Source organism: Molothrus ater, chromosome 5, assembly GCF_012460135.2.
Source record: "Molothrus ater isolate BHLD 08-10-18 breed brown headed cowbird chromosome 5, BPBGC_Mater_1.1, whole genome shotgun sequence".
Classification (NCBI taxonomy): Eukaryota; Metazoa; Chordata; class Aves; order Passeriformes; family Icteridae; genus Molothrus; species Molothrus ater.
In genome coordinates, this window is record NC_050482.2 from 39,626,322 (window position 1) to 39,652,874 (window position 26,553).

A 26,553-nucleotide genomic window follows, 5' to 3' on the forward strand; every position below is an offset into this window, starting at 1 on the left:
CAGACACAAAATGAGGCAGGAAAAGCACTACTCTACATGTTTACTTTGGGTATATTGCAAAATAATTAATTTAAAATTATTTAATAGGTGTGAGATTAAAATCCATTTCTAAACATACAAAATCCTAAATGACCAGGTACCTCTACTGCTGAAATTTGTTTGAATGGCCATTTTTTACCTCATTACAGTTTCAGTCTTCAGGCAATTACAAGTGTTCTAGGAATACTTAACATACTTTTCTACATAGTGATAAGACAAAGCAGGATGCCCTTAAACTGAAGGAGGGCAGGTTTAGCTTAGATCTTAGGAAGAAATTCTTTACTTCTTATAAGGTTCTGGTGCCTCATCACTTTATGAACAGTTTTTCCAGAGAGACTGTGGCCTCTCCATCCCTGGAGGTGTTCAAGGCCAGGTTGGATGAGGCTCTGAGTGACCTGGTGCAGCAGAAGGCATTCTGCCTGTGGCAGGGGAGGTGGAACTACATGATCTTTAAGGTCCCTTCACCAATCTCAACTCAAACCTTTCTATGATTCTGAGATTCTATAAAAGCCATGAAATTATTTTAAGCTTTTGAAAAGCTGTTTTCCGTAAACTTTTCCTACCTTAAACCACTGAGTTTGTTTACATCATCTTCTGACACTGAAACAAACCACAGTATGGTTCAGTATCGTGGTCAAATGAACTGCACAGGACTGAAGACTGGCTACATACACAGCATTTCAGTGAGAGAGAACACAAGATGCTCTTCAGGGTATCATAAATAGCACATTCTGACTTCATGAACAAAACTCATAGATCCACACAGTCTTTGGAAACAGCAGACAAAAAGGAATCTCCAAAAAGATTACTTTAGATTTGAAATGCTTTAGTTTTTCCATTCAAAAATGCAGATTCTGAGCTTTACAACCAGGTATGTTTAAAAGGGCAAATACAGAATTTGGGGTCTATTCTCAAAATTGCTAGGAGTTAATATAACTATGGAACATACAACATTGTAATCAACATTAGCTATACTTCAAGGGAACAGAATAAAAGAAAAAAACATTTTCAAACTGAAAAAAAATAAGCTTGGAAGGCAGGGAATGAAATCATCAGCCCTAACAATGCACTTTGGGCTCACTTTGGGGGAAAAAAAAAAATTATTTTCTTTAAACTTATCACTCTGTCTTCTCCCCCATTCAATGACATAAACCAAAAAGAAGCAGTCAATTTTCAAGCTTTTTTTGGTGCTTTTTTAGCACAAATTTCACTTTTAAACTAAAGACTGACAACCTCTCAGGTAGGTTTATTTTCTATTTGCCTGGAATTTCAGTGTATTTTATTGCTATTCAGGGGTGAGCTTTCTAGAAACTATACACAATTGAGTCCTTTAATACCTGTCCTGACATATCAAGAAAAATACTCCTTTATTAAAATAAAAAAAAACTTTGTGAGTTATGAGTAATACACATCTTCAACATATTTACATAATTGATTTGCCCTTTTTGAGATTTCTGATCTTTTATTAACATTGCTGTTTAGCTTTCACTGTTATGGAGAAATATTAATTATGGTGAAATCATCTCATGAGGGAGCCTTGGAGATCAGACAATAGTAGAAAGACAGTAACGAAAACAAATCTTGTATGTTTGTGGGTAGGCAGCACACTGAACTCCAGCCCTCAGTTACACATATTTTATCAGCTTAAGTCTTTATCTCCTATGCTCCAAATTCTGTCAAAGACAGCTAAAACCTCTTGCTTCTGCAGCTTCTGGCACATCTTGGTTATTTTATTCTTACAATCTTGTTGTTGGCACTGCTCTCTGCAATCCTGCTTGTATGGTGGAGAGCACTTTCAGACCCTGCTTTCATGTTGCTGAAGCACACATAATGAATGACAACAGGCAAAAATGACTGCAAATGCTCTGAGTCTGCAGCAGATTCGTGATTCTGAGTCTGCAGCTGATTTTAAATGGAAAATATGGAAATGCTAACCCCATGGTCCTTTACTGCTGATGGCCTGTGCTTGTGATGACTATTGACAAGGTCCTGGCTATCAGTGCTTTATGGACAGGCTCCTGGAGGTCCCTGGTGTTGGTGGCAGGGGTGCTGTGGCCCAGGGGTGCTGCACAGCGGTGGCACTCAGCTGGCTGCAGCAGGGCTCTGACTGCACAGCTGTGGCACTCAGCTGGCTGCAGCAGGGCACTGACTGCACAGCTGTGGCACTCAGCTGGCTGCAGCAGGGCACAGTACAGCTGTGGCACTCAGCTGGCTCTAGCAGGGCACTGACTGCACAGCTGTGGCACTCAGCTGGCTGCAGCAGGGCACTGCACAGCTGTGGCACTCAGCTGGCTGCAGCAGGGCACTGCACAGCTGTGGCACTCAGCTGGCTGCAGCAGGGCACTGACTGACCGCAGCACCTCCTGCACCATCACTGGGCCCTGACTGCATCTGAACTCGAAATGTCTGTGTCAGCAGGTGTTTCTGTACTTTGAAAGTAGTAATACACTAACATTTCAGGCTGGTAATGAGGCAGTAGGGTTTACTAGTCTCCTTTGCTTCATTAGGAATTCTGGACCAAATTGTTCCTGTGTAAATACCTGTCTTGTGCTATTACACCTACTCCAGAGCATGCACCATTCATTGCTGTGGCAGCACTTGGAAAACAGAACAGGAGCAATTTAAAGCAATGGTGCAGGTGCTATTGTGAGGAAGAGTACCTGTCAAGATTTTTCACAGATTACCAAGTGCATTTAAGTATGTTTTCTGCAGAAACCCTTATTGAAGTAAACAAAAAATGTACAACTTTTGTCACAAAATTTGTACGAAATACAACACAGAGAAAGAAACGTCTTTTACAGAGACTAGCACAATAGGAAAACAGTAACAAATATCAATTACATGGTTGAATTATATTGTGTATTTCACACCTGCTGACTAATTTCTCTTGCTTTTCTTTTTTTTCCTTACCAAGCTCAACAAAATAGTAGCAAAACCCTTATTCTTTCATTATTACTCTAACAAAGACTAGTATTCAAAATCTCCAGAGTTCATTAGTAGGGTCTAATTTCCAGCTTGTCAGAGCTAAGGATGGATTGAGAGAGATGGATGGAGAGACGTTATAATGTTTATTCTTTTCAAAAATATACAAGTTATTGAAACAGTGTATGTAATATGCATGTATATATTTAACATTTATGTAAATATACACACAGATATTTGTACCTCTAAGACTATGTAGTTGCTCTTAGTACATATAGTATTTAATTAAAAATAAAATTAATTTAATTTGAAATAAAATAAAACCCCTGTTTAATATATATAATTCAGTCTGAAAAACACTGCTCAGCTTAAAAAAGAGTGTGTTTAGCTATTTGCACTGCAATCTGTTCTCCTCTTTTTGTTACACCAATATATGTCCCTATGAGTAAAACCAGTCTTCCCCAAATTAAATTTTTGTATTCATTGTCTGCATGTTGTCACCTAGAGATTTGAGATTGTTTAGGTTTATTTTGACTGGACATGTCTGTTATGAAAACCACTATTCTGCATGTATACCCAGTTTTATCACATTTTCCTATACAGTGTATCTGTATTAAAATCGATATCTCTGCTACTGATTGTAGAAAACATGAAAATATACAACAGATAAATAGGATATGAGAAATACCCAGAAAGGAAATGAACCTTATCCTAGAAGTACAATTAAACAATATCAAAGCCATGATCTGCCTGTACAAACTGAAGAAATCCCAACTTAAGTTTCATTCCCATTCTGTTGAAATTGAATCTCAGTAGAGTAACAGTCTGTATTTCAAGTAGTAAAACCAAATGTACCCATTTAATTTTAGTCAACATCTCAATACATTTCAACAACATTCCTACCGGTAGTAATTTTTTTCCCAGGTTTTTCCAGAGAAGATCAAGGACATGGGCTTCTCTGATACAAATTTTGTCTATTTTTTAATTACAAAGGAAGTTCATAGTATCTGGAATTTCTAAAATAATGTTTTTTTCCTAGAATTATTGCAGAATGTAATCTGACAGCCTTTTCTAATGCAGAGGAATGATACATTGTTTTTTACTTTTTGTACGTAACCACATATTCTACATGTTTAAAGGTGTTCAAACCACACTCTGCAGGTGCCAAGTTAAGCAAGCAGGTTCCTTTTCTACAGATTGAACCAAGTCAAATCCTCTACAGCTCCTCTTATAATAATTTCACCTCTACACTGATGGTCCACATTAGTATTAATGAAGATTATTTATTATTTACTAATGTTGACATTTCCTAATCAAACCTAATTTTTTACATTTTTGAATTCCAAGTAAAATTATTTCTATATTTATTTTTTGCTTTTACAGGCATATGTTGACTCCTTGTTTGTAAGTCTTTCTAGTTAATCAAATTATGGATCTGCAGAATACCCTTAGAGCTGCAGGCACACTGTTAGGGTTGAGATGATCCAACAGGAAAACACAAATGATACATTTTCTGGTTCATATGTTAATGGGAATATTGATTAATAATTATGAACCTAGTGAAGCCTAAAGTTGATTTTATTTATTGACCCATGTCATCAATTTAAATATTTTATACGAATTCAGCATGAGGCCTATCCATACATTAAAAATTATTATGGAGAGTAATAAACATAAAAGATACTATGATCTTGTTATATTATTTAAAATCTGGTTTGAGAGTTAGTAGATGATCTTAACAAATCATCTAATATTTAACAAATTTACAGAAAACTGAATAATCATTCCAAAGAAGCGCATTGAGCAAATGCTAAAAACACTACATTATTCCAGCAGATTAAAAACAAAGGATAATAATGGGTATGTGTTTTGAATTTTCATCAAGATAGATCTGCAAAAAGATGATTAACAGTAAAGAATCATTTTGTCTTGCAGTCCTACATTGCAAGTCTAATTCTTGCAATGAAACTATCTTTGTCTGCTTGAACGTCTCATTTGACAAATGTCAAAAGACCCCAAAGCTGACACAGACAGAAAGACAGCCAGCTATGTTCTGAAACCTGAATTCGTACCTCCAGTGCAGGATAAAATAGCATCCATTTCAAAGTTTATGATTCCCAAAATAACAGATCAAAGAGAAATGATATATTCTTTCTGATGTCCCCTGAAAGGCACTCTGTGAATACTGTGAGCAAATTAAACATTAGACATTAAAATTTTCATGGATATACTTTGAATCTGTAATAGTGACCCCTACAAAGCATGTCAGCTGAGCACCCCTTTACCCAGGCACTATGTTCTTTGCTTTAGGAATTTGATAGGTTGAAAATAAGGCATTTGCTAACTAGACCTTATGAAATCAGCTCTGGTGAGAGTTGCATTCCATTGATTTGTTAAGCTCCCTAAACAGATTGCCAAGCAGATGACATTAAATCCAAACTGAAATTATCCTGGTGTCTAATCTCATGCTGACTATGAACAATCCTAAACTAACCTATATACAAGTAACCTTCCAATTTCATTAATCTCCTGGAGTTTTCAGGTGTGTTGGCAAATAATTGTGAAATATGCTCAACCACACATCTGGCTGGTGTGATCCCTGTGTTCTCTCAGCTTGTATTTCTTTGGCTGCCATGCCATTCCCTCTTTCTACCTTTTTTCTGCTTTGGGTGAGGAATGTGTGATAAATTAGAAATCCACAAAATCTGTACTGCAAACTCAGAGATTTTCTATTTTGTAGTTCCCTAGAATGAAGTAGAGGAGATCTATTTATCAAACTGAGGCATCTTCTTCAGCTTCACAGAGCTTTGTCATATATTGATATATTTGTTCGCTGTTATACAGAAATGTCAGGTGTGCTCTGTGATCCCCCTTTACTGATTAATATAAAAGACTGTACAGACCCTCAAAATAACTCAACTCAACCACATGAGATCCAGAAAACTGTCCATACCTGCAGATTTATTGCAGAGTGGTTGTGTTATTTGATGATGAATACTGTGTCCTGTGGTTATTTAGCTGCAGGACCTCATGGAGAGCACAGTCACCTCCTTCCTGCCTGCAGCCCCAGCCTCTCCTCCGTTAGGAAACCAGGCATGGAGCTGGGCTGGGGGGACAGGTACCCAGCATTTAAGTCCCAAGCATGGGTTACAGCACAGGGAGTGGGATAGGATTCAGACAGTGTAGCAGGATTTGTGCAGGGTCTCAAAACAATGATTGTGTGACAGAATGTGCACCTGAACAGATGCCACTTCAGCCATAACCTGTCAAAAATCAAGTTATGCAATTTAGCCAAGTCCATCTATCAATACTTATGAACCTATTAACTTCTGTATTGCACCCTACTTCTTCTGCTGTAGAAACAACTAACCAGTCATCCCAGCCAAACTAAACCCTATGCTTTTAGGAGCAAGAATATTCAGAGCATCAGAAGAGCCTGAACCCTCTGAGACACTTTACAGAGCTCCTGTGGTAGTAAAAAGAGTAATTATTGCTTGCCACATCTATTGCACAGGTCACTGTGTACCTGAGCTTTACAGTAATGCTGTCCAGGCAACAGCTGGATGAGCCATGGACACCATGAGACAAACTTACGCTGTTAAGTGCTATGGAACAGGGACCATGTTTCAGTATTTTTTTTCCCCAGAAAATGTCATCCTTCTCCTTTACTGGAGCTCCATTGGGAGTATTGTAATGCAGTAATAATCATAGTAAAAATGTGCAAAATGTGCAATACAAGCCCTTCAATATGGAAGACGGAATATATCACTACTAAATAAACAACTATATATTTATATTTCTGCATCAATCTAACTTGCAATTAAGATTCGGCCATAGTTTTTAATGCATAGAAAAATACAATCTCCTCAGAGGCAAGAGTCTGAAGACTTAGGCCACAAGTATTAAAAAAAATGAGAATATAAAATTTAAACAGAAGAATAGTATGAGTATTTGTAATAGAATTTGTAGTTAGATTTCTTATTTTTTCATTCCAGTAGTAGTACCTAATTTGTTTTCACAATGAGCAATCTATAAAACAAATGCTTTTAAAACACAGACAGACGAAAGAATATACTGGAATAGGATTATGCTCATTTTGATACAGCTGCTCATTTTATGGAAAATTTGTGCTTCTAGGTCTAAAGGAAATGGGTAATTTTTAATCTCCAGTCATCATTTATTCAGTAAAACAAGGCATTAAATCACCCAAGTTTCTAATAATGGGGGATCAAGGTTTCATTAAATCAAATATTTCTGTCAGACATAAAATGAAGTAGATTTGAAGAGATTTGCAAAAAAAATATTTCAAACATTGATCTCACTGATCTTTTAATGTATATTTAAACAATGCTTCATAGTGGCACAGCAGGTTTTGGGAGAAAAGTAAAGAATGAGGAAGTAGCAAGTCACAGTTTGGGATTGCTTTTTTACCTTTTGCCATGCTCCCTTAAGCATTATTTTACTAAACTTAAATTTCTCTTTTCCTTTAATGCAAATAACAGCTTACAATAGTTTAAGAGCAAAGTCTGTACGCTCTTGTTGCTACACAGGGATGTGTCATAGCAAAACACTGAGAGGCTGAAAACAATCTCAGGGTATTTTTAAAATAAGCAGAACAAAACTCTACCCTTCAATGATAAATCTGTGACACTGGGATTTACTCTAGTCACAAATCTTTATATAACAAATGCCACAAAGAATTCTACAAGTAAATAAAATGAAGAAGAACTAGTTAGCCATGACACAAAGTTCTGAGAAAAAAAATCAAAATTGCAGTGGAGATCTTTAGTAGCCAGAATTTTTCATTTCAGTGCAAGGCTCTGAATCCTTCCTTAGCAGCAGTGAAACTGAAGCAGCTGAATATATTCATACTTGGGATCTTAGAATATTTAGAAAATAGAACCAGAAAAAACAAGTGTCTTTATGACATAACATTCTAAAGAATATAAAAATATATAGAAAGAAATATATACAAGCTAGCAAACATTCAATATCAAACATTTTGTTAAAACTATTAATCACACTGTCTTTGTGAAGGAATAAAGCCTTCAGTCTTCAGCTACATATTTCCTTAACTGCTCCATGAACATGTGAGCACAGACCACAAATCCTTTCTTACAAACTGGTATCTTCTAAAGAACACACAGGAGACATTCAACTTAGACAAAATGACAGTTCAAAGTGAGAACATGACATTGGTATTTTAGGATTTGTTTACAGGTGGCCACATGCTAAATGGAGAGGAAAGAGAATACAACATTTCAGGATGGCTTTTGAAAACACCCTAAGACATTTGGCTAGCAACACATTTCTGCTCTGTGAAACCATTTCGTGAAGAAGACCAAATTAGGAGAACATATTTAATATATAATTTCTGCATTGCACACACTACACTGTGGTAAACTCATAAATAGGCTTAATTCACTAAGATTTTTGTATAAAAATACTAATATCTGCAAAATCATTATCTGCTGTCATGGTAGAAACTGTATGTTCTTTTAGTAGCCAAAATCTGAAGACTTTTCTCTGTGGTAGAAGTTTATGGAAGTTGTACTAAGAAACCACTCTTGCAAATGCAATAGTGAGCTTCACCTCAAATATGCCAATAGAAATTATTGTTCTTCAGTTACTATCTGGGAAATGCATTGAATTTTAGACCTATTCTGCTCTATATTTTAGTGAAACATGAAATTAGTGAAAAAAGGTTGTGGCAATGCAAAATCAATTCTGCTGCTCTCAATATTCACAAAGGATTTTGGTGCTTTTTTTTCCTCTGAGAACTCAGATTAGAATTAATTGAGGACATAAAATGAAATACTTATGGCAACTTAGCTGACTATTTCTTGTGCTTAGTTCTTTTTCACTTTGTAAAAAAATTAGGCAATGAAGGCTGTAGTGCTGCTGTATTAATTTTCAACCTCTTCAATTGCCATGCTACATGTACTAATTGAAATGTGTAGAGAAATAAATTAATGCTGTAAAGCATTTAGTGTAAGAAATAATCACCAAAAAAAATTCATCATTTTGCATCATTGCCACATTTAAAACTTGTGGGCAACAATAACTTTCTTCAGAGGTAACATTTAATGAGATGGCTAAGGTTAAAGGCAGATCAAAAAGAAATTATACATAGCATTTAAAATTACATTTCAAATCAAGATTTTTTAATTATGTGCAACTTTGCAGAAAAGATATATTTTGCTACATTTACATAGACATTTAAAGTTCAGAGCACAAAGAATATCTCTTGAGTCAGACCTCTGCAAATCTATAGCTTATAAAGAAATAAAAAAATAACATGTCGAAGAGAGTTCAGAAAGCAGTTGCAAGCTTGCAGTTGCACCATTCTGAGAAAGTATGGTGCTATCAAAGAAGGTACTATAGAGAAAGGGTGTTTCAGATGCTTTGCAAGGAAATGTATGCCTCAAGTCACCAGAAACAGATGTAAGTCATCTGCCTGGCCTTCAGGAAAAAAAAAGGTCCCTGAATTCCACCCAATTTCATCCAAAGTTTTGATGATTAGCAATAATTTCTAAATTGTGGATTGATTAAGTTTTGTATAAATCATATGTTCAAGAAATGCACATCTATTTTTCCCAGTAAACTATGCCTTTTACAAAACTTTTAGTCCAAAAATCACTTTGAAATTACACAGAAAGCCTAAGGCTGCCAAGAAACCCCTGTAAAAATTGCCTTAACCTAAGTGGAAATGAAAAATCCAGAAATATGTTTTCATAGAAATATGTTTTCATATGCAGCTATGGGTAAAAGGACAAGCCACATTTAGCTAAGACTTCACTTTGAAATGCATATAAATATTAAATAGTACAGAATATTTCATTAGCAGTAGTGATACCATAGTCATGTCTGCAGCACCCCTTATGGTCAGAACCAAAACTGTTCTCAGCTGTAACAGTTTAACTGAATTTTTTGCTGAGTTCCTGATTTGCCCTGAACAGCAGAAGTTTGGCAGTTAGCACGGTATTTAGAAGTTCTTTCATGAATAAGTGGATATTTTCTGCTGTCTCTGGTATGGAACATAAAGAATCAGAAATTTCAAACCATCCTCTCTTTTCAGTCATGCAAATAATTTATGAATGCTTTCATAAATGCTGAAAAATTACCATTGGGTACCCTAATGAATAAACTGACCCATTGTCAGGAAGAAACCCATTGCCTAAACAGGAGAATGTCTCCAGTTACATGAAGCAATGAACTATGATCCAAAACACCTGCAAGATCTCTGAGAGTTCCAGGAGTTAAATTTAGCCTCAAACTCAAGGAAACTTTTGTAGAAGCAATTGTTACAATAAGGCTTTAAAATGAAGCCTGAGTGTTTTAAAATATAATCTATGTGTCAGTTGACAGAGGCAGTATAATGTTATTTGGCATTTGGAAATACCATTGGCAATTGGAACAAATTCTGAGGAAAAGCATATGGTAGTACAGTGATATATACAGTAAAACCAGTAGTTTTTGCAATTTTATATTCTGCAGTCCCAATGTTTTCTGGGTTCCTAAAGTTCCATTTATTCCTTTGAGGCAATTAATGTAAGTAAAGCTTTATTTTTCATGCCACAGTTTCTTCTAATGAGGAGAGATGGAAAAGCCAGCATACTAACTGGAAACAAAACAGGGGTTTGAAATGTCACCTATCATTTGATTCTTATTAACACATAAAGATGTTGCAAGGGATGGATGATTGTTTAAAATTAACAGGAGAAAATTTATGGGCAAATGAAGCACAGCCATTAAAAAAATTCCAGTATTGTATTAGTTATGTATAATGCTTGATTTTACAAAAAAGCCTTGGAAAAAGCTTTAAAGGTTGTTTTGTTTTTTTTTAACTATTTGTTGAAGGCTCAGGGAAACAGGGAGATCTGTTAATGGAAATGGCAACAGTTGTCATTTAACACTGCACATTGCTGCAGAAATGGATTTAAAAGTGTCACTATGGGTCATGGTCTATAATCTAAGAAGCCTTGAGCTGTGGAAGCTGCTAGCACTTGGGTTCCTGGGAATATATGGCACTAATGGCTAACCTTGGTGTGTTGTTTGTATGCGTGTAGTTTAGCATACTTTTAAAAAAGATTCACATTTGTAATGATAATAGGAGTATCTCTAAAGCTGAGGAACAAAAGTAGTTATCAGTATTTTCAACATTGAAGTTAACTCCCATTAAGATCATGAATGACAAAATTGTGAAGATAAATTCACTTCTCTTGCCAATGAGAATCATTCTTGTGAAATTAACGTCTAAAAAGGAAGCTGGTTAGCAGATCATTGTTCAATTTTGCAAATATTCATACACTCACTGAAAAACTTCACATTTTTCTTGAAAAATATTCACAGAAGAACACTATTATACCACTGAGCTTTGTTATTTGATGTATACTTGCAGCTTGTCTAATATCTAAACGTAAATTACAACCCTCAGCAATAAAACTATTTGGAGAGACCATAGGTTATATGGAAGAAAATGAGAACCAGAATAATTTTAAAAGCACCTAAGGGGTAAGAAAATGTAGCTATGCTTAACAGTAATTTTATTTAAAAACATAAGGGAAATTTCTCAAAAAAAATGTTAACAGTATCTTCTATTCATCTTGTCTACAACAGATAATGATCAGGACGTCTCCAGTTGTGAACTAGGAATGGCTTAGAGTGTAAGCAGAAATGGAAAAAAAAAAGCAGGATGAACATGGAATTTTATTACTGCAGTTATCTTGCCCCTGTCTGCACAAAAACTCACTAACAGCAATTCAGTTTGCTGCTATGTACAATGGCCCCCTCCACAATCACTAATCAGCTGCAGCAAAATAAAATATATAGTCAAATAACCTTTTCCCCTAGGAAAACATATATTTAAAGAATTTTTAATCCACTGCTTAATAAAATATAAGCTTTAATAAAATATAAGCTCATAAAATGAAAACCCTTCTCTATTCCCCTTGTGTAACTACATGTAAACATTAGCTACACAAGCTGAGTTCCCCCAACAGGTCCAATGCCCACCCCAGTTTCTCTGGGGTTTAGAGTTCAAGGTGTGTTACAATTCCCTATCCAATATTAAGTGCTTTGCAAGACTGTGTTAGCAACTAGAGCTGAAATCAGCTTTGCCGGTTACAGATGATTTCACTCCCTTTGTTAGGTATGTAATATACCACAAACACTGTTAAATGAGAGCTTAGTTACCACCCAATGATGGAGAACTGCAGTTTTCTCCCAGTTTTGGGGTTATTTTAATTTAAGAACATTTTCGATAAGCACTCAGGACTGTCTGCAGTTTCTCACCGTTGCTGTGTCAGAGCCACAACCACAAGCTTTCAAGAAGAGGAAATATATTAACATATACATTTCTGCTACTTTTTATCTGCTACTTGTCATATACCTAAACATAATTTGTTAAGTCAGGGAACCAATTTACTGTCATCATTTTATGTTTAGATACAGTCCTGAATATAGTATACTCTCAGAATAAGTATGAGAAAATGGATATGAAAGAAAATACTAATTCTCCTGGGAAAACAGACAGCAAGACAGGACTACAGAAATAACTGAAAACCATATATTCAATTCCCCTAGAAACTTAGCCCACTTATTTTCATATATAGTACAATAAATTTTTCAAGTGCTTTATTGCCTGTGTATTCACTGTGGAATTTAGCATAAAACTAGACTTAAATACTGCAGTGCTCTAATTAATTTTGTCTTACTCAAATAACTAATTGTGTGAAAATTATCTGAACTCTTGTTTAAGTACATAACTGTTTGAAAATAATCCACTTGTTCTCTTCCACATCTCACTCTTTTTTCGTTATTTTTTAACTGATTATCAGCTTTAAGAGTCCCTCATAGGAAACTGGAATAACAATATTCAGATTGTGTTAGTGGTCATGTTATGCTTGACTGATTCAGCGTCCTTCTAACTATTTTCAGTGGCATGAAGACACAAACATTGTTCAACATTTCTAAGGATTTGGGGCAGGAAGAGCTATAGAAGTCCTATTTAAATGTAATTTCATTGTGCATGCTTTTATTCCTTACTGTTTAAAAGTTTCATTAAATTTTAAAAATTCCAAATAGCCATGAGATTCTCTGAAGACCTGGTCCTATGCCCAGTGAAGTGAACTTGGATTTAATCGGATGATGAGCAGGAGGGACAGGAGGAGTGCGATGCATCTCAGTTGGCTTGACTGACCAAAAGGATTGCTTGATATTTAATAAATGCTAGTGAAAGTAACAGAGTACACAAGATAGTAAGTATATTATTTGAACACAACTTTTCTGGATCCTTCTGAAAGAAGAATCTTAATTTTAAACAGATAAAGTGCAGTTACTTCAGAGAGAAAAGGGATGAATCAAAATATCATATTAATAGGTTTATAGTTCATCATACTTTATAAAAAAGAAGTACTAATATCTTAATTGAAGATCCTGCTTTTAAGAAACTACCTTATCCAGTTTAAATTAGTTAAAAATCCTTTAGGAGTCTCTATCACACCTTGTTCTGAATTATGAGTATTCCACTTTTCAAGAATTGTTAGGTAGCATTTGTCAGTGGCTTCTTTCAGTTTCTGTCTTAATCCTGAATAAAATGGCACCACAAAATGACCATAACCTAAAATAGTTTTAATTTAACTTGCTTATCTGGCTCATTTTTAACAGTGTTAAAAGCACATGTCAGGTGGGTTCAGAACATGAGGGGAATGGTAAAGTCACCAGAAGACTCCATTTTTTATATTATCTGGCTTCAAAATCATTTCTCTAGGGTGAAAACTTTCTTTCTCTATGTGTGTAGTATACAGCTGTTGAAAACAAACAGGTTTTGCTGTTCACCCTTTCAAACAAAAGAGAACAGTCTTCAGCAGGAAAAAATCTCTCTTATCCAAGTTGACAATAGTCACATGGCACCAGAGTACACCATGATACACTGCAATTAAAAGGGAAGAGACAAACCTACATTTCACAGTCATCCATAATCCTCCCTTAATACTTCAATGTTAACATTTATATAATGAGGATATTTACATGTGTGTGTGTTTTACTTAATTTTATAGTGAAATGGAAATTCAGGTTATTGAATTCTTTATAGTATCTGACATATTTGTTGGTTCACTCCTTTTTCAAGTCCAATAAGAAATTTGGGAATCTGTTACTAGCACTTGGATTTTGGCTTGCTCACAAGGGAAGAGGAGGAGGAAATAAATCAGTAAACAGAAGGTTGTATTAATCTTACAACCACCTTAAATAAGCCTCACTGAGAAGCTTACTCACAATGCAATTTTTCTTTAGCTTTGTTTCATTTTGGTTTTGTTTGTTTGTATTATTGTGGGTTTTTTCTAACAGTTTTGAAGAAAGTGACAGGGAACACATGGGACAGAGTATTAGAAATTTAATCTCAAAAGGGGAGAAAGTGTTTTATGTTACCTCCTGGTTAGCAGCAGCTAGTTCTTCTTCCAGTGCAGAGACTCTTTCTAAAGAAACCCTCAGTCGTTCCCTTACCTAGAAGAAAAATCAAAATATGTGCAGTAACGTAATTTCTATTAGTCTTTAAAGATTATATAATCTGCCATATGCTCTACTGTATGCCCTGCCACTCCATTTGCAGGCATGTGTGTTGCAAACTTTCATGAGACATACTGTGTAGTAAACATTTAAACCTAACTACAGGAAAACTTAACCCATTAAAATAGGTGTCAAACTTTAAATGCCACACTGCTGTTCCACAGTCTGCCTGTAATTTTATGGAATACACAGCAAATGAAAATATTTTAAGACCACATTAGGCATAAAATAAAACTTTCACAAACATCTTTTACAAAGGATAAACAAAAAAAACCCATTTTCAGATGTTTTAAGTTCACTCCATGGAAGATAAGTAATCTGTTTATTGTAACTGAATGTAATAAATTCATTGAAAAATAACTTGTAGCATTGCCTTCAGGCCCATATACTAGAGATCTTTTATATCATCATGCATTTGTTTCAGTTTTGCAAAAAGTCATAAACAATGTATACTCTCATAAGCAGGAAACTCCTCTGTGTTTGCACCAGTTTCCTAAATAACCTATTCTGTTCCAAGGATGATTATGATCTCAATTATTATTACCACCAGTATTTTAATTATTGCTCATTATTGATTATTAATAGATAATATTAAATGAATACTAATTGTGTCTGAAGACACAATCACAGCTGATTTGAGTGCTCTGGCTCAGGGTCAGCTCGTGTAGCTCATGTAACCTAAAGCCAGCAACGTAGCTGCAGTCTCCCATTACAACCAAAGGCAAATCGGACCTGAAGTGACCTCCAGTGCTGTGTGTGACTCTCTGACTGTTAAGGGACCCTGTGACTATCCTAATCTACAGAAGTTCATTAGGCACCTCACAATAAACGAGTTTGTAACCCGGCTAATCAGTCAACACTCAAGGTATACTTTACAAGTTCCAGCTACCCCGCAGCAATGCTGTTCCAGCTGCTGATGCACAGATGTTTAAGGCCATCAGCAATGTTTGCTGGGTAAGATAGCACACTCTATTAGACCAAGAGATGTAGCAGGAAAATAAAGCAAAACAAAATCTGTCTTTCATTTACAAAGAAACATGACACATTTTCATCCTTGACAAATACTGGAGATCCCTAAAAGAGTTCTATATGTCCTAACACTTTCATATTTTTTCCTGGGATAGCTCTTAGTCTAATAAATATTACCTTTCCTTACACACTTCATTTTCATTTACTACAGATAGAAATAGGATTTTGCAAACAGATCACTATATTCCAAGAATGGATTAGACTTAATAGATGAAAATTAGTTAGCAAGACTAACACAGCACATTCACTTGACTTTAAAACTAAATCTAAAGATGAAATACATATTCAGGAAATGAACACTTAAAAATAAAACTATTCACCTTTCTAAAAAATGCAAATGTAGTTTTTATGCAGTACTTTGAGGCTTTTGTTCCTCTTTACATAGCTTATTAAAACAACTAGTGAGAGGTGTAGACTTGTCTTCAAGAGGCCTGATTTCAATTTCTCCACAATGGGAGACGGTATATAGCAACTTCTTAACAAAAAACTCAGATAAGTTAAAAAAAAAGCATGGAAAAATTACAATCATATTTCTGGCTTCAATCCCTTTGGCTGTAAGTACTGCATTGGGACAAAATGATTGAGAGAAAATTCACAAGCAGACAGTTGTTAAAAGGAAATACAATTAGTTGGCAACTTTAATTGAATTTTTTTCTGAAACCTCCATGTATTCAAGCCCAAGTGTTTTATAACGGAGAATGTAGTTAAAAAAATACATTATAATATGTCTAACACTGACATTCACTTTGAATGGTGCTAGAATTAGCAAACCAGCTAGGTCAGATTACTGAGGATGTTATTGCTCCACAAAGAGCTGGAATCAGAATTATCCTTAAACTTTACAACCTGTGGCACTGTGGAAATGAAGCCTAGTGAGTTTTATACAGCCATTTGAGAGCTTGTAAACAATGCTGTCTCTGAACAGCAGACAACTCTGGAGACACAATTTTTACATGGCACTTCAGCAAAACTAGGTAGATAATTAGTGTTTCTATTCTGGCTGTCAAGCTATTATATTCAAATACATTTCATTCTTGGCCTATTGTCAACAACATTGAACATTACCAGTGTAAGACAGAGCAACAGCTGGAAGTTGTTTCCTTTGTCCTGCCTCACCTTATCTTATCTCACCTTCCTCCCAGGTACATAGTTAATACACTGCCTTTTTGTTATAATGACCTAACCAAAATTGCAGTCTGATGGCTCCTACTTGTTCTCTGAATCTAATAGTTGCGAAAGGAACTGAAAACAACTGTGCCTTGGCACAGAAAGCCTTTTTCCCTTTCATTTGACCAGTGAACAACAAATGCAGATTCACATTTGCCATACTGACATTGGATAGGCTGCAACTAATTCTTCATTTTCAAACATAAATAACAGCTGTTAAAATTGAGGGAAATCTTTGAATCTAATTAGCAAAAAAAAAACCAGAGTTACATCAGCACTCTGATCTGAAGGGGAAATCTGCTCTGGTTTATAACTCAAAAGCTGTAACATTATTTCTCATTTTACATTTCTTTCTCAGTCATACAAAAATGTATTGCAAAGCATTTTTATTGGATTTTGTATTCAAATTTGTGTTTACAGCAAAAAAAAAAAAAAAAAAAAAAAATCCCAAACAGAACCATCCTCATTTCAAGAGATGCAGGAAAGGTTGTTGTTCTGGGTCACCATCTTGTTAAAGAAAAAGGAACTGGAACAAATGCAAACTATTTTTATCTGACCATTTTTGTTTGGGTTTTTTTTTTCATATGCTGAATGCCAATTAGTGATTGGCATAGTGTTTTCTATTTTCTGGAAGTGACAGTAAGTAACTATAGTTAATAGAATTATCTTAGTGAGATCATGTGTATCACTTCAGAAGTTACTCTGCTTAAATTTCACATAATTCTTCAACATATTTCTATTTTCCTGGGCACATGATAGAGCTTTATTAAAAAGGTTTCACAAAGTAAGACTAATCAGATGTCAAGTGATCTAACAGAAATGCTATCATAAACATTTTTAAAGGACAAATACCTGGAGAATAGAAGGCTCTAGGGAGAACTTACAGCACCTTCCAGTTTCTAAAGGGGCTTACAAGAGAGCTGGAGAAGGACATTTTACAAAGGTAGGTAATGACAGGACAAGGTGGAAGGGATTTAAACTGAAAGAGGACAGATTTAAATTAGATATTAGGAATATATTTTTTACTTTGAAGGTGGCGAGACACTGGGACAGGTTGCCCAGAGAAGCTGTGGATGCCCCATCCCTGGAAGTGTTCAAGGCCAGTTTGGATGGGGCCTAGGGCTACATGGTCCACTGAACAATATCCCTAACAAGGCAGAGGGTGCAAACTGGGTGATTTTTAATTATTTCTTTTTAACCAAAACCATCTTGTGATTTTATGATTGTAATGTCACAGACACAGCAGAAAAGAGTTGCTCTCTCCATGTTAGGGGGTGTATCCAACATATGCCCAGATGACTGGGTATTCTTCTGGCTTTTAAATGCAACCATATTATCTTTAAATGTAGCATAGTCAATGTCATGTTAGCACTGCTGTCAGTGCAAAATATCACCCATCTTTCTCTGTCTCCTAGCAACTGCTTCCCACTTTTTTGCTTGCTGTCAAATTCTTTCTTCATTCTCTTCAGATCTGCAGCCCATACAGAGCTTTTTAAAAAACATGTGCATACTGGAATTGAATCACTTTTTTTCCCATGAACAGTCTATTGAATAAAAGTTCTTCTAGTTACCTGCTAATGAATACAAAGATAGTGACCATGCTGACACAAATAGACTGATTTTGTTTGCAAGAGTATTAAGCATACTTTTCTGCCACTTATCTCAAGAGAACCAGGGGGTTTTTGATTCTTAGCCAAGACAGTATCATCTGGTAGCTGCTTTCCACTGTAAAAATCAACTGGACACTTTTCTTACAGCACTGACCAAAAACTGGGTTTGGAGAAGTTCCTTCTTTCTCCTTTCTAAATGCACATTTTAAAAGTTGAACCGAAAGTTTAAAGCAAAATAGGAAAAATGTCTGCAGGACAACAAACATGTTCAGTTAGATATTAGAAGCCAAACAGAACGGCACAAGTAACATAATAATTTTTCTACTAATTTCTAATAATTTTTGTTCTTTCTGAATTACATATGAGGACTATGTATTTCCTGACCTACTCAATGTCTATTCTCACCATGAAGTTAACATGAGCTTCTATTTTTCATCCAGCTCTAATGATTTCTAGAATTGTCTTCACTTGCTCTTTTATAAACAATTCCATTTATATTCATATCTAATATCACAAAATATTTTCCCCTCAACAAAGGCATGAGCTACTTAGCAGCAGTGAGAGAAGTGTTTGAGATCTGAAGCATTAAGAAGGACAGGGTGAATAACTGAAGGGAGGTTTCCACTCTGTGAATACTGCTGCAAATTTCATCTGACTTATACAATAACAAAGGTTATAAGAAATGCTGAGTCAAAATTTCATATTGGTCCTAGCCCAAATCACTCCTAAGTTCCAATGTGTAAAACTTCACATTTTTTTAAACAATGGTCCTTATCTATGAGATATAACCTAACCTTACACTTCGGTAAAACAGTCACTGAATTTAACTTCTCACATGATGAAAATTTAAAATTGCTAGCAGAATTGCCCATGTGCCTTGGTTTTTTATATATAAAAATATGTTAGCATAATTAGATACACAATTAAAAAATATATATAGCTTTTGTCAAATTAAATTTCTAAATTAATAATAATAATAATAATAATAATAAAGAATACATTTAGTGTGCTATCAATTTTATTTGCTGTGACACAACTTGCCCAAGGAGACACAATGAGATTTTTCTGAGGGACACATAAAATGGTAAAAATTTCTAAACCAAATTAACTCTGTCATTATCCCCATGCCCTAAAGTGAAAATTCTCACAAAATACATTAAAAGTGCAAAAAACACTCCGTGAAGACTCTTTTTTTGGCACTACTAAGATCTGTACTAGAAGATAACGGGGTAAGATTAAAAGCCCTACTCTTACCATTCCCTACTCACTAGAAGGTACCTGCTGGGTTCAGCCAAACAGGACTGGCTCTCTCTCGTGGGAAGATCATGGCAAGATTTCATTCTCCAGCCTTGTGGCATGTGGATAACAAGAGGGATCCTGAAGAGCTGTCAGACTCTGAAAAAACTGCAGTGACAGCCACGTTTTCTCAGAATAATGCATTCACAACTGTGATCTCTCTGTGGTGATCTGTCTTTTGGACAAATGGTAAAGGCAGAGCCCAGACTTCATGTAGTAGATAAAAAGTCAATCGATTTTGAAATAAGTTAAGGCATCACTCCTGATTCTTTTTATACTTAAGCAGACCTGCTTAGAAATTGATAAATTTTATTTTTCACTTTCCAATCTCTTAGTAGGTTTCATTGCATTTTCTTATAGTAATGAGGAAGGTTTTGTAGTTCTTGTACTCTTCATGTAGCAATCCTTTCAGGATCAGTCAAGTTTTGTGACAGAGCTTGTTACAACACATCAAGATGTTTTAGTGTAGGAAGTGAAAACATGAAAGAAAATTTGCATTTAGGAAGAATTTTAAGATTTTCTTCATACTTTTGTAAGTTTAAAGGGCAAAACTTCTCATGAAAATATTTTGTTATGCTTTTCCAAGAATGTAGCAACTACATTAATAGTTTCAGTGTCAACACTTTTTGTGAAGAAAAAAAATTAAAGAAAAATTTGCATTATTCATTTGCAAAGGATTGTATATTTCCTGTGCCCTTTTGACAGTTTTTATTAATCTTTATCCATTAACCTACTTCGGCTTTGTGAGCATTTTCTAAAGGGGCACTGTTTACTTTGCTGTTACATCAATGTATCATAAATCATGGGTTTTTGCCTCAGTTTTACTGTGAGATTCTGCCTGCAGGTCTCCTCTAAGCAGAGCAGCAGAGTCTGTGCAAGTGAAGCATTACCCAAATACAGGAAGACAAAGCATACATAAGTCAAAGGCAGTAGATTGACTCCATGCACGAATGCCAAGATTACTTGATTACTTTGTCATTCCTTTCTCAGCTTTGCAAGTAGCAAGTCAGGGAGATTCCTGATGAGTGGAAAACCCACAAATGTTTTGTCCTTCTTCATGAAATACAGGAGTTATCCTGGGAAGATCCAGGAAAGTATAAGCTGGCCAATGTAGGGAAGGTTATAGAGCAAATCTTTCAGGAAGCATTTTCAAGCACACAAAGGACAAGATGGTGATTGGGGACAGCCAGTACGGCCTTGCCAAAACCAAATGATATCTGGTCAACCTTGCTGCCTTGTGTGATGAGAGCACTGGCTCCATGGATGAAGGGAGAACAGAGAATGTTTTTTGTCTTTACTGAGGTTTTCTGCAAGATCTTCCACTTATCCCTAGAGAAACTGGTGAGATGTGAATTGGTGAAATAGATTCCACTGTGCATCAGAAATGGACTGTACTGTGAGGTTCAGAGGTTTGTGATCAGTGAGACAAAGCCTGTGTGGCATCCCATTGCCACAAAATGCATAACCCATGAGGGAATGAGACAGACTTTAGGAAAAGAAAGCAGTTTTGCCTAAAAGACCTAGTGGTGAATAAGGCCAGCACACAATTTGGCCAGTGGGCTGGATTAAATGATTATTTCCCTCCAGACTTTTGAGGCTGTATTTGGTTTTGGGGTTTCTGGTAGAAAATATTGGCAGATTTCAATGCAGGCCCACCAAGCTGGCCATGAGCTGGAGCACACAGCATATGAGGCAGGCTGAGAGAGCTGGGTCTGCTCAAAGTGAAGGAAAAGTTTGTGGGAGATCTAATTGCTGTCTACAACCAGCTAACCAGAAGATGTGGAGGAAATAAAGCCAGATTCTTCCTGCAGATGCAAGAAGGGAAGACCTTGCAGGACAAAAGGGAACCAGTGCAACTCAACAACAGAAACTCCAGATAGGTATTATGGGGAAAAATTACAGTGAGGGTGGTGAAACACCAGAATAGGTTTTCTGCCTACAAATATTGAGAAGTTATTGGCCAGGACCCTAAGCAACCTGAAACAGTTGGCCCTGCTTTGAGCAGGAGGTAGGGCCAGATGTCGCTGAGTAGCTCCAACCCACATTGTTCTACTGATCCCTGAAAAGCTTCAATGCATTTTTATAGGTGGATTGATATCTTATTTCTGAAGGGTCTGAAACAAATCTAACTTACATAATTTTTCTGTCACCATGCCGAATGTATGACTCACATGCCATAAAAAAATTTTAGCACATTTGGGTGCATGCAGTCATTTTTAATTTCATTATTTTTAAATAAAAATCACCATAATGCTGACAATTTGTGAAAGCATTATATTATCAAGTATCTGGGTGATATATGCAACATCTTTGATCCAATCCTCCCAGAGACACTGTAACAAAGCCAGGCATTTTTATGTAGGATTTGTCCTTGAAAATAATGTGTGCTGGTTTTAAAATAAATTATTTAAAAATAATTTATTAAACTGTTTACTGGACTTATCTCAGATTGTTTTACAGTGACATATAAATAGCATAGTTTATTTTTTTATAGTAAAAAAATGATTTATTGCAGCAAAATAAAAAAGGTTCCACACACAGGTAAACAGCATGTTGGAAAAAGTAATTTTGACCAACCAATTTTAAAACTTGTTTCACAATGGAAAAAATCTTCTGTTAATATGATTGCAGATGGTTGACTTTTCTACCCTGAAAACTGTGATTATCACTGGGACAGGAATCAATTAGAAACATAAGATGTCTACATCTACCTTTGTCATTCCAACATTTTTTAAAATGCTGAATACTGATTTTAATCTGTAACATTTAAAATAATGTAAGAATAGAATTTTCAACAATCTAAGTCAAATTTTTCAATAATGCAAGTCAAAACATTACATGTAGCTTCTATCTAATTCTGTACAATACTTTTCAAAATGGGATGCAAAATAAACTTCATAGTACCAAAATACTAAAACATTCACGAAAGAAAATATGCAAGAGGTTGAATAATCAGAATCTATTTCAAGTTTAGTTCTTACAGTTTCTCATACTTATCCAACACAATGTCAAAAGGTATAAAAGCTGGAGAGCTCCCTACTCTAGTTTTATCGATATTTAAAGTGCTGGATAAAAAAATCAAAGCTCAGAGCATAAACCACATCAATCCTCAAAATATATTTTTAATAATACAGGATTTTTAAAGTCTTAATGAAATCCAAAAGCTTATTACAGTGGCTAGAAGTCATTATCTTTCCTTTTCTACATTTTCTTTATAGATGCTTTCATGATGTCTGAGTAGAACATATAACCCAAAAGATATACCTAAAGGTTTTATTTGGTCTAAGTTCCTTACATTTATTCAACTTAGAACCTGATAGTTAACCTAGTATGACTCATAATCCACAGTGTCTCATCCTTTCATTACCAATGATATATATATATATGTTGTTATATATCTACAGCTGCCTCATTCATTAAGTAAAGTCAACTTTCTGTGCATATTTCTGAAAGTTGAAGTTAAATTTGTTACTGTGAGACCATTAAACTGGTCCTGTACAATACACCTCATCTGTGCAGTCAATGGTTTCAGATGCTGCACTGCACAATGTCATCCCTGCTTACCCAACCATCTCAAACAGAGAAGCAACTCAGCAGCAGCAATGAGCAAATCAGCCAAAAGAGACCCCGTAAGGAATGAGGCTCTTTGCTCATGAGCCCTGTTTCTCACATGCTCCCTGCACGTGGAGTTTTGAGGCACCTACCAATTCAGATACATCACCTTCTGAGCATACTGTTTCTAGACTTGAATTGGATTTCTGAATTTATATACACAATACTCAAGGTGATAATTCATAGTTGTACAAAGTTTCATTCATTTTGAATATAGTCTTTCCAGCACAGGAAAGATCCTCTTCATTAGCATGACTTGATGCAGTTATCATTGGTTTTTACCTTGATTCTGCAGGCCCTTCATCACCTCTGATAATGAAGAATGTACTACTTTAGGTTAGGCTACTTGTAAAGGGAGCACTCTCCTTTACATAGCAAAGGCTAAAAAGATCTCTGACATTTAGGAGGTTTTCCTCCTAAAAGTATCTAAGAGCCAAGTTCCCTTATGTTGCTAGGAACATCTGATTCTATCTCTCTCTGTGTTTTTAAAATTTGAGATATACATACATTTTCATGGCCATAACTTAAAAGCACATTTTACACCAAATAAATCCCACAGGGTCATCTTTATTTAGTGTAAATTGAAGAAGCATGTCTGGTAGGGTGAGATTTGTTTATTTTGAAAAGTAATTTCTATTGTCTACAAAAGATAGCTGAAGTGACCTCGAGTGCATTACAGCCATTGGCCATACCTTCTTACCATCCATATTTCTCTGGACACCTGTAAACACTCTAAGTACAGGATTTACTCCAAGAAGCAACAAACTATACTGTTGCTCTGCATCATAAAGCACAATTAGGCAAGTTAAAGAGTGTATTCAGTAAGTTTTTTTTACCATACTGTACCTTTTCATCCAAAGCCTTGTGGTGCTCAAACAGAGATTTCAGAGCTTTGAGGACCTCAACTTCACTGGAAACTCCTGAGGGAGACTGTGCTTGCCGTTTCACCACTGTCATCCTCAGAGATCTTTCGTGTCTTGAGACAAGGCACTCCAAATGCTCCAGTAACAGCTATGGGATTTGAAATAAAAAGTTATTAATTTCTGGGCCCCTAAATGCCACAGAAATTCTAACTACAAAGTGCATGATACCAAACAGCAATCTTCCTGGCAACTTCATTGTAGGAGAGACTGCTGGAACTATTAGCAATATTTCATGTTTCTAAAGTAGATGGAGTAAGTGGAAAAATAGAATACCCACTCATGATTTCACTTAAAACTCTGCTATGAAAAGCAAGAACAACAAATCATTAAGCACAGGGTCACTATTTTACTAACTTAATTACATATTTACATATCATTTGTGATAGTAATTGATGATTATTGACTGCCAAATAAGCAAAGACAGTCTAAAGAATCGTGCAAAAATATTAAATAAATTTACAATTAATTCAGCCTAACTGTAATATATTTTCAATTTCTCTTGAAAGCAGCTTAAAAAAATACGTAGTAATGGACAGTATATTCTACTAGATTTTTAAACTATTCATTAGAACTGTCACAGTTAATGGTGCTTGTCACTAGCACATCCTTTAAAATATTGTCTCTGTTGTATTAAAAAATCAACAACAAAAATCAGAGAAGTCCATAAAATTCTGTGAAATAGACCACAAATAACATATTGTAAACACATTTTATATTTAGTTTCCATTGTTACTCTGAGGTTAAAAGAAAAATTAAAGTATGTTGATATTATCTAGAAAATTCCTTATTTGTCTATTTTCGTAGGGCTACCATTGCCGTTTTTAGTACCTGAACATTAAAGAGACTTGCTTAGCTGTAAGGTTAAATCAGGGTAGCTAAACTCATGAATCAGAATGCATGTTAAATGTATTGTAATTACAGTAAACAATTACATCCAACTCATTGAACTGGAAATCTGAAAGCTACATGGACAATTGTTTAATATTTCTCCTTTGATGTGGGTCTTAATATAGCTACTATTAGTAAATATATTTATTTATCTGTAATCCACAGGTGTTCTCAGTTACATAATGTTTTTTATTCTTACATGAATTTCTAGACATAGTAGTATGTTGATGATAAGTCAGATTAAGAATGATTATGGTTTGGTGTCATCTTTGTTTAAAACATGGTTCTCGTGTCTGGATTTGCACCTGGTTATTATGCTACAAAATATTCTTCACAAAAAGTCGTGAAGGAATATGTGATCAATGTTAAAACAATGAGAGTTATAATGACTCCCTACAATTCAAGAAAGGAGGGTAATTTCTGAATCCAACTCATTCCCTGTATTTATCAAAAGCAAATGAACAAGAAATCAGAAACTTTCACATCCCTGAAGGGCTAACAGCAGATATAGGTGGTTGTTTAATTATTTGAGGAAGTCTAAAGTAGCACACAAATTTGAGGAGACCTCTTAATGATAGAGCTATCAAGATTTCAGTGTGGGGCTGTGGGAAGTTTGCAAATTAAATGAGATCAGAACATTTTCCTAATATTTACAGAATATTTCTGTTCATAGTAGTACTTAAATAAACAATTAACTGCTGTCTATAGATAGAACTGAATTGCTGAATTTTAGTCTAAATTCTTGTATCGTCATGGCTTTTCTAGGCCATCTAGTTTATCTTGAGGGAAAGCTGGAGGAAACTAAGTCAATAGCTGATTTCTAATTCTTCAACCTGTCTCCTGAAAGAGTCTGTGAAGAGGCAATATTTCCTTCTCTGTGCAGCCTAACTCTGACCCACTCCATAGCCCTGGGGTAGCCAGAATCTGACTCTAATCCACTCTGTGCACTTAGATTTCCCCACAGTCATTCCCACCTCTTAGCTGATTCTGTTAGAGCCTGGCTCATCCTGATTGGTTCTCTTTATGCAGAAAGCTTTCACTGCATCATAGCTACGTCTGGAGGAGTCTAAATCCAGCCAAAAGGCTACAGATTTCTGAAGAAATTGGGATGAAAGGGAAGACATTGATCCACAGATGAGTTTTTAGTACGGCCATTCCTTCCATAGGTCTGTAGTTGTCTTATGCTCAAACTGACACCCACTAAACCAGTCCAGAGTAACAAAACCTTGAAACCTAAAAAACCTCTTTTCTGGCCTACTGAGCAAATTTATCATATATGGTGCCCTACTACCCTAAATGACTTATCTTGCAGACAAATGCTGTGATGATCAGGGATGTCTAAGAGCCTGTATGCAAGACTCAGTTGGAAAGGGAAATGGGGAAAATCTGGTTTAGGAGAGAAGAAAAGTGATGGTGACATGGAAATCTGGACATGGAAAAACATTAATGATAGAAGGAATTACACATAATCTATAGCAGAGAGAGAAATAAGGAACACA

General features: G+C 35.5%; 1 protein-coding gene across 1 annotated transcript in view; it reads right to left on the reverse strand.

The window, feature by feature from the left end:
* Positions 1–26,553, reverse strand: part of PPFIA2 (PTPRF interacting protein alpha 2) — a 288,359-nt gene that overhangs the window by 81,189 nt on the left and 180,617 nt on the right. The window contains exons 5-6 of the mRNA XM_054514951.1: positions 24,090–24,254; positions 14,392–14,466 (exon numbers count right to left, since the gene is read on the reverse strand). Of these exons, the coding sequence (XP_054370926.1) occupies positions 14,392–14,466; positions 24,090–24,254 (240 nt within the window). The remainder of the gene's footprint in view (positions 1–14,391; positions 14,467–24,089; positions 24,255–26,553) is intronic.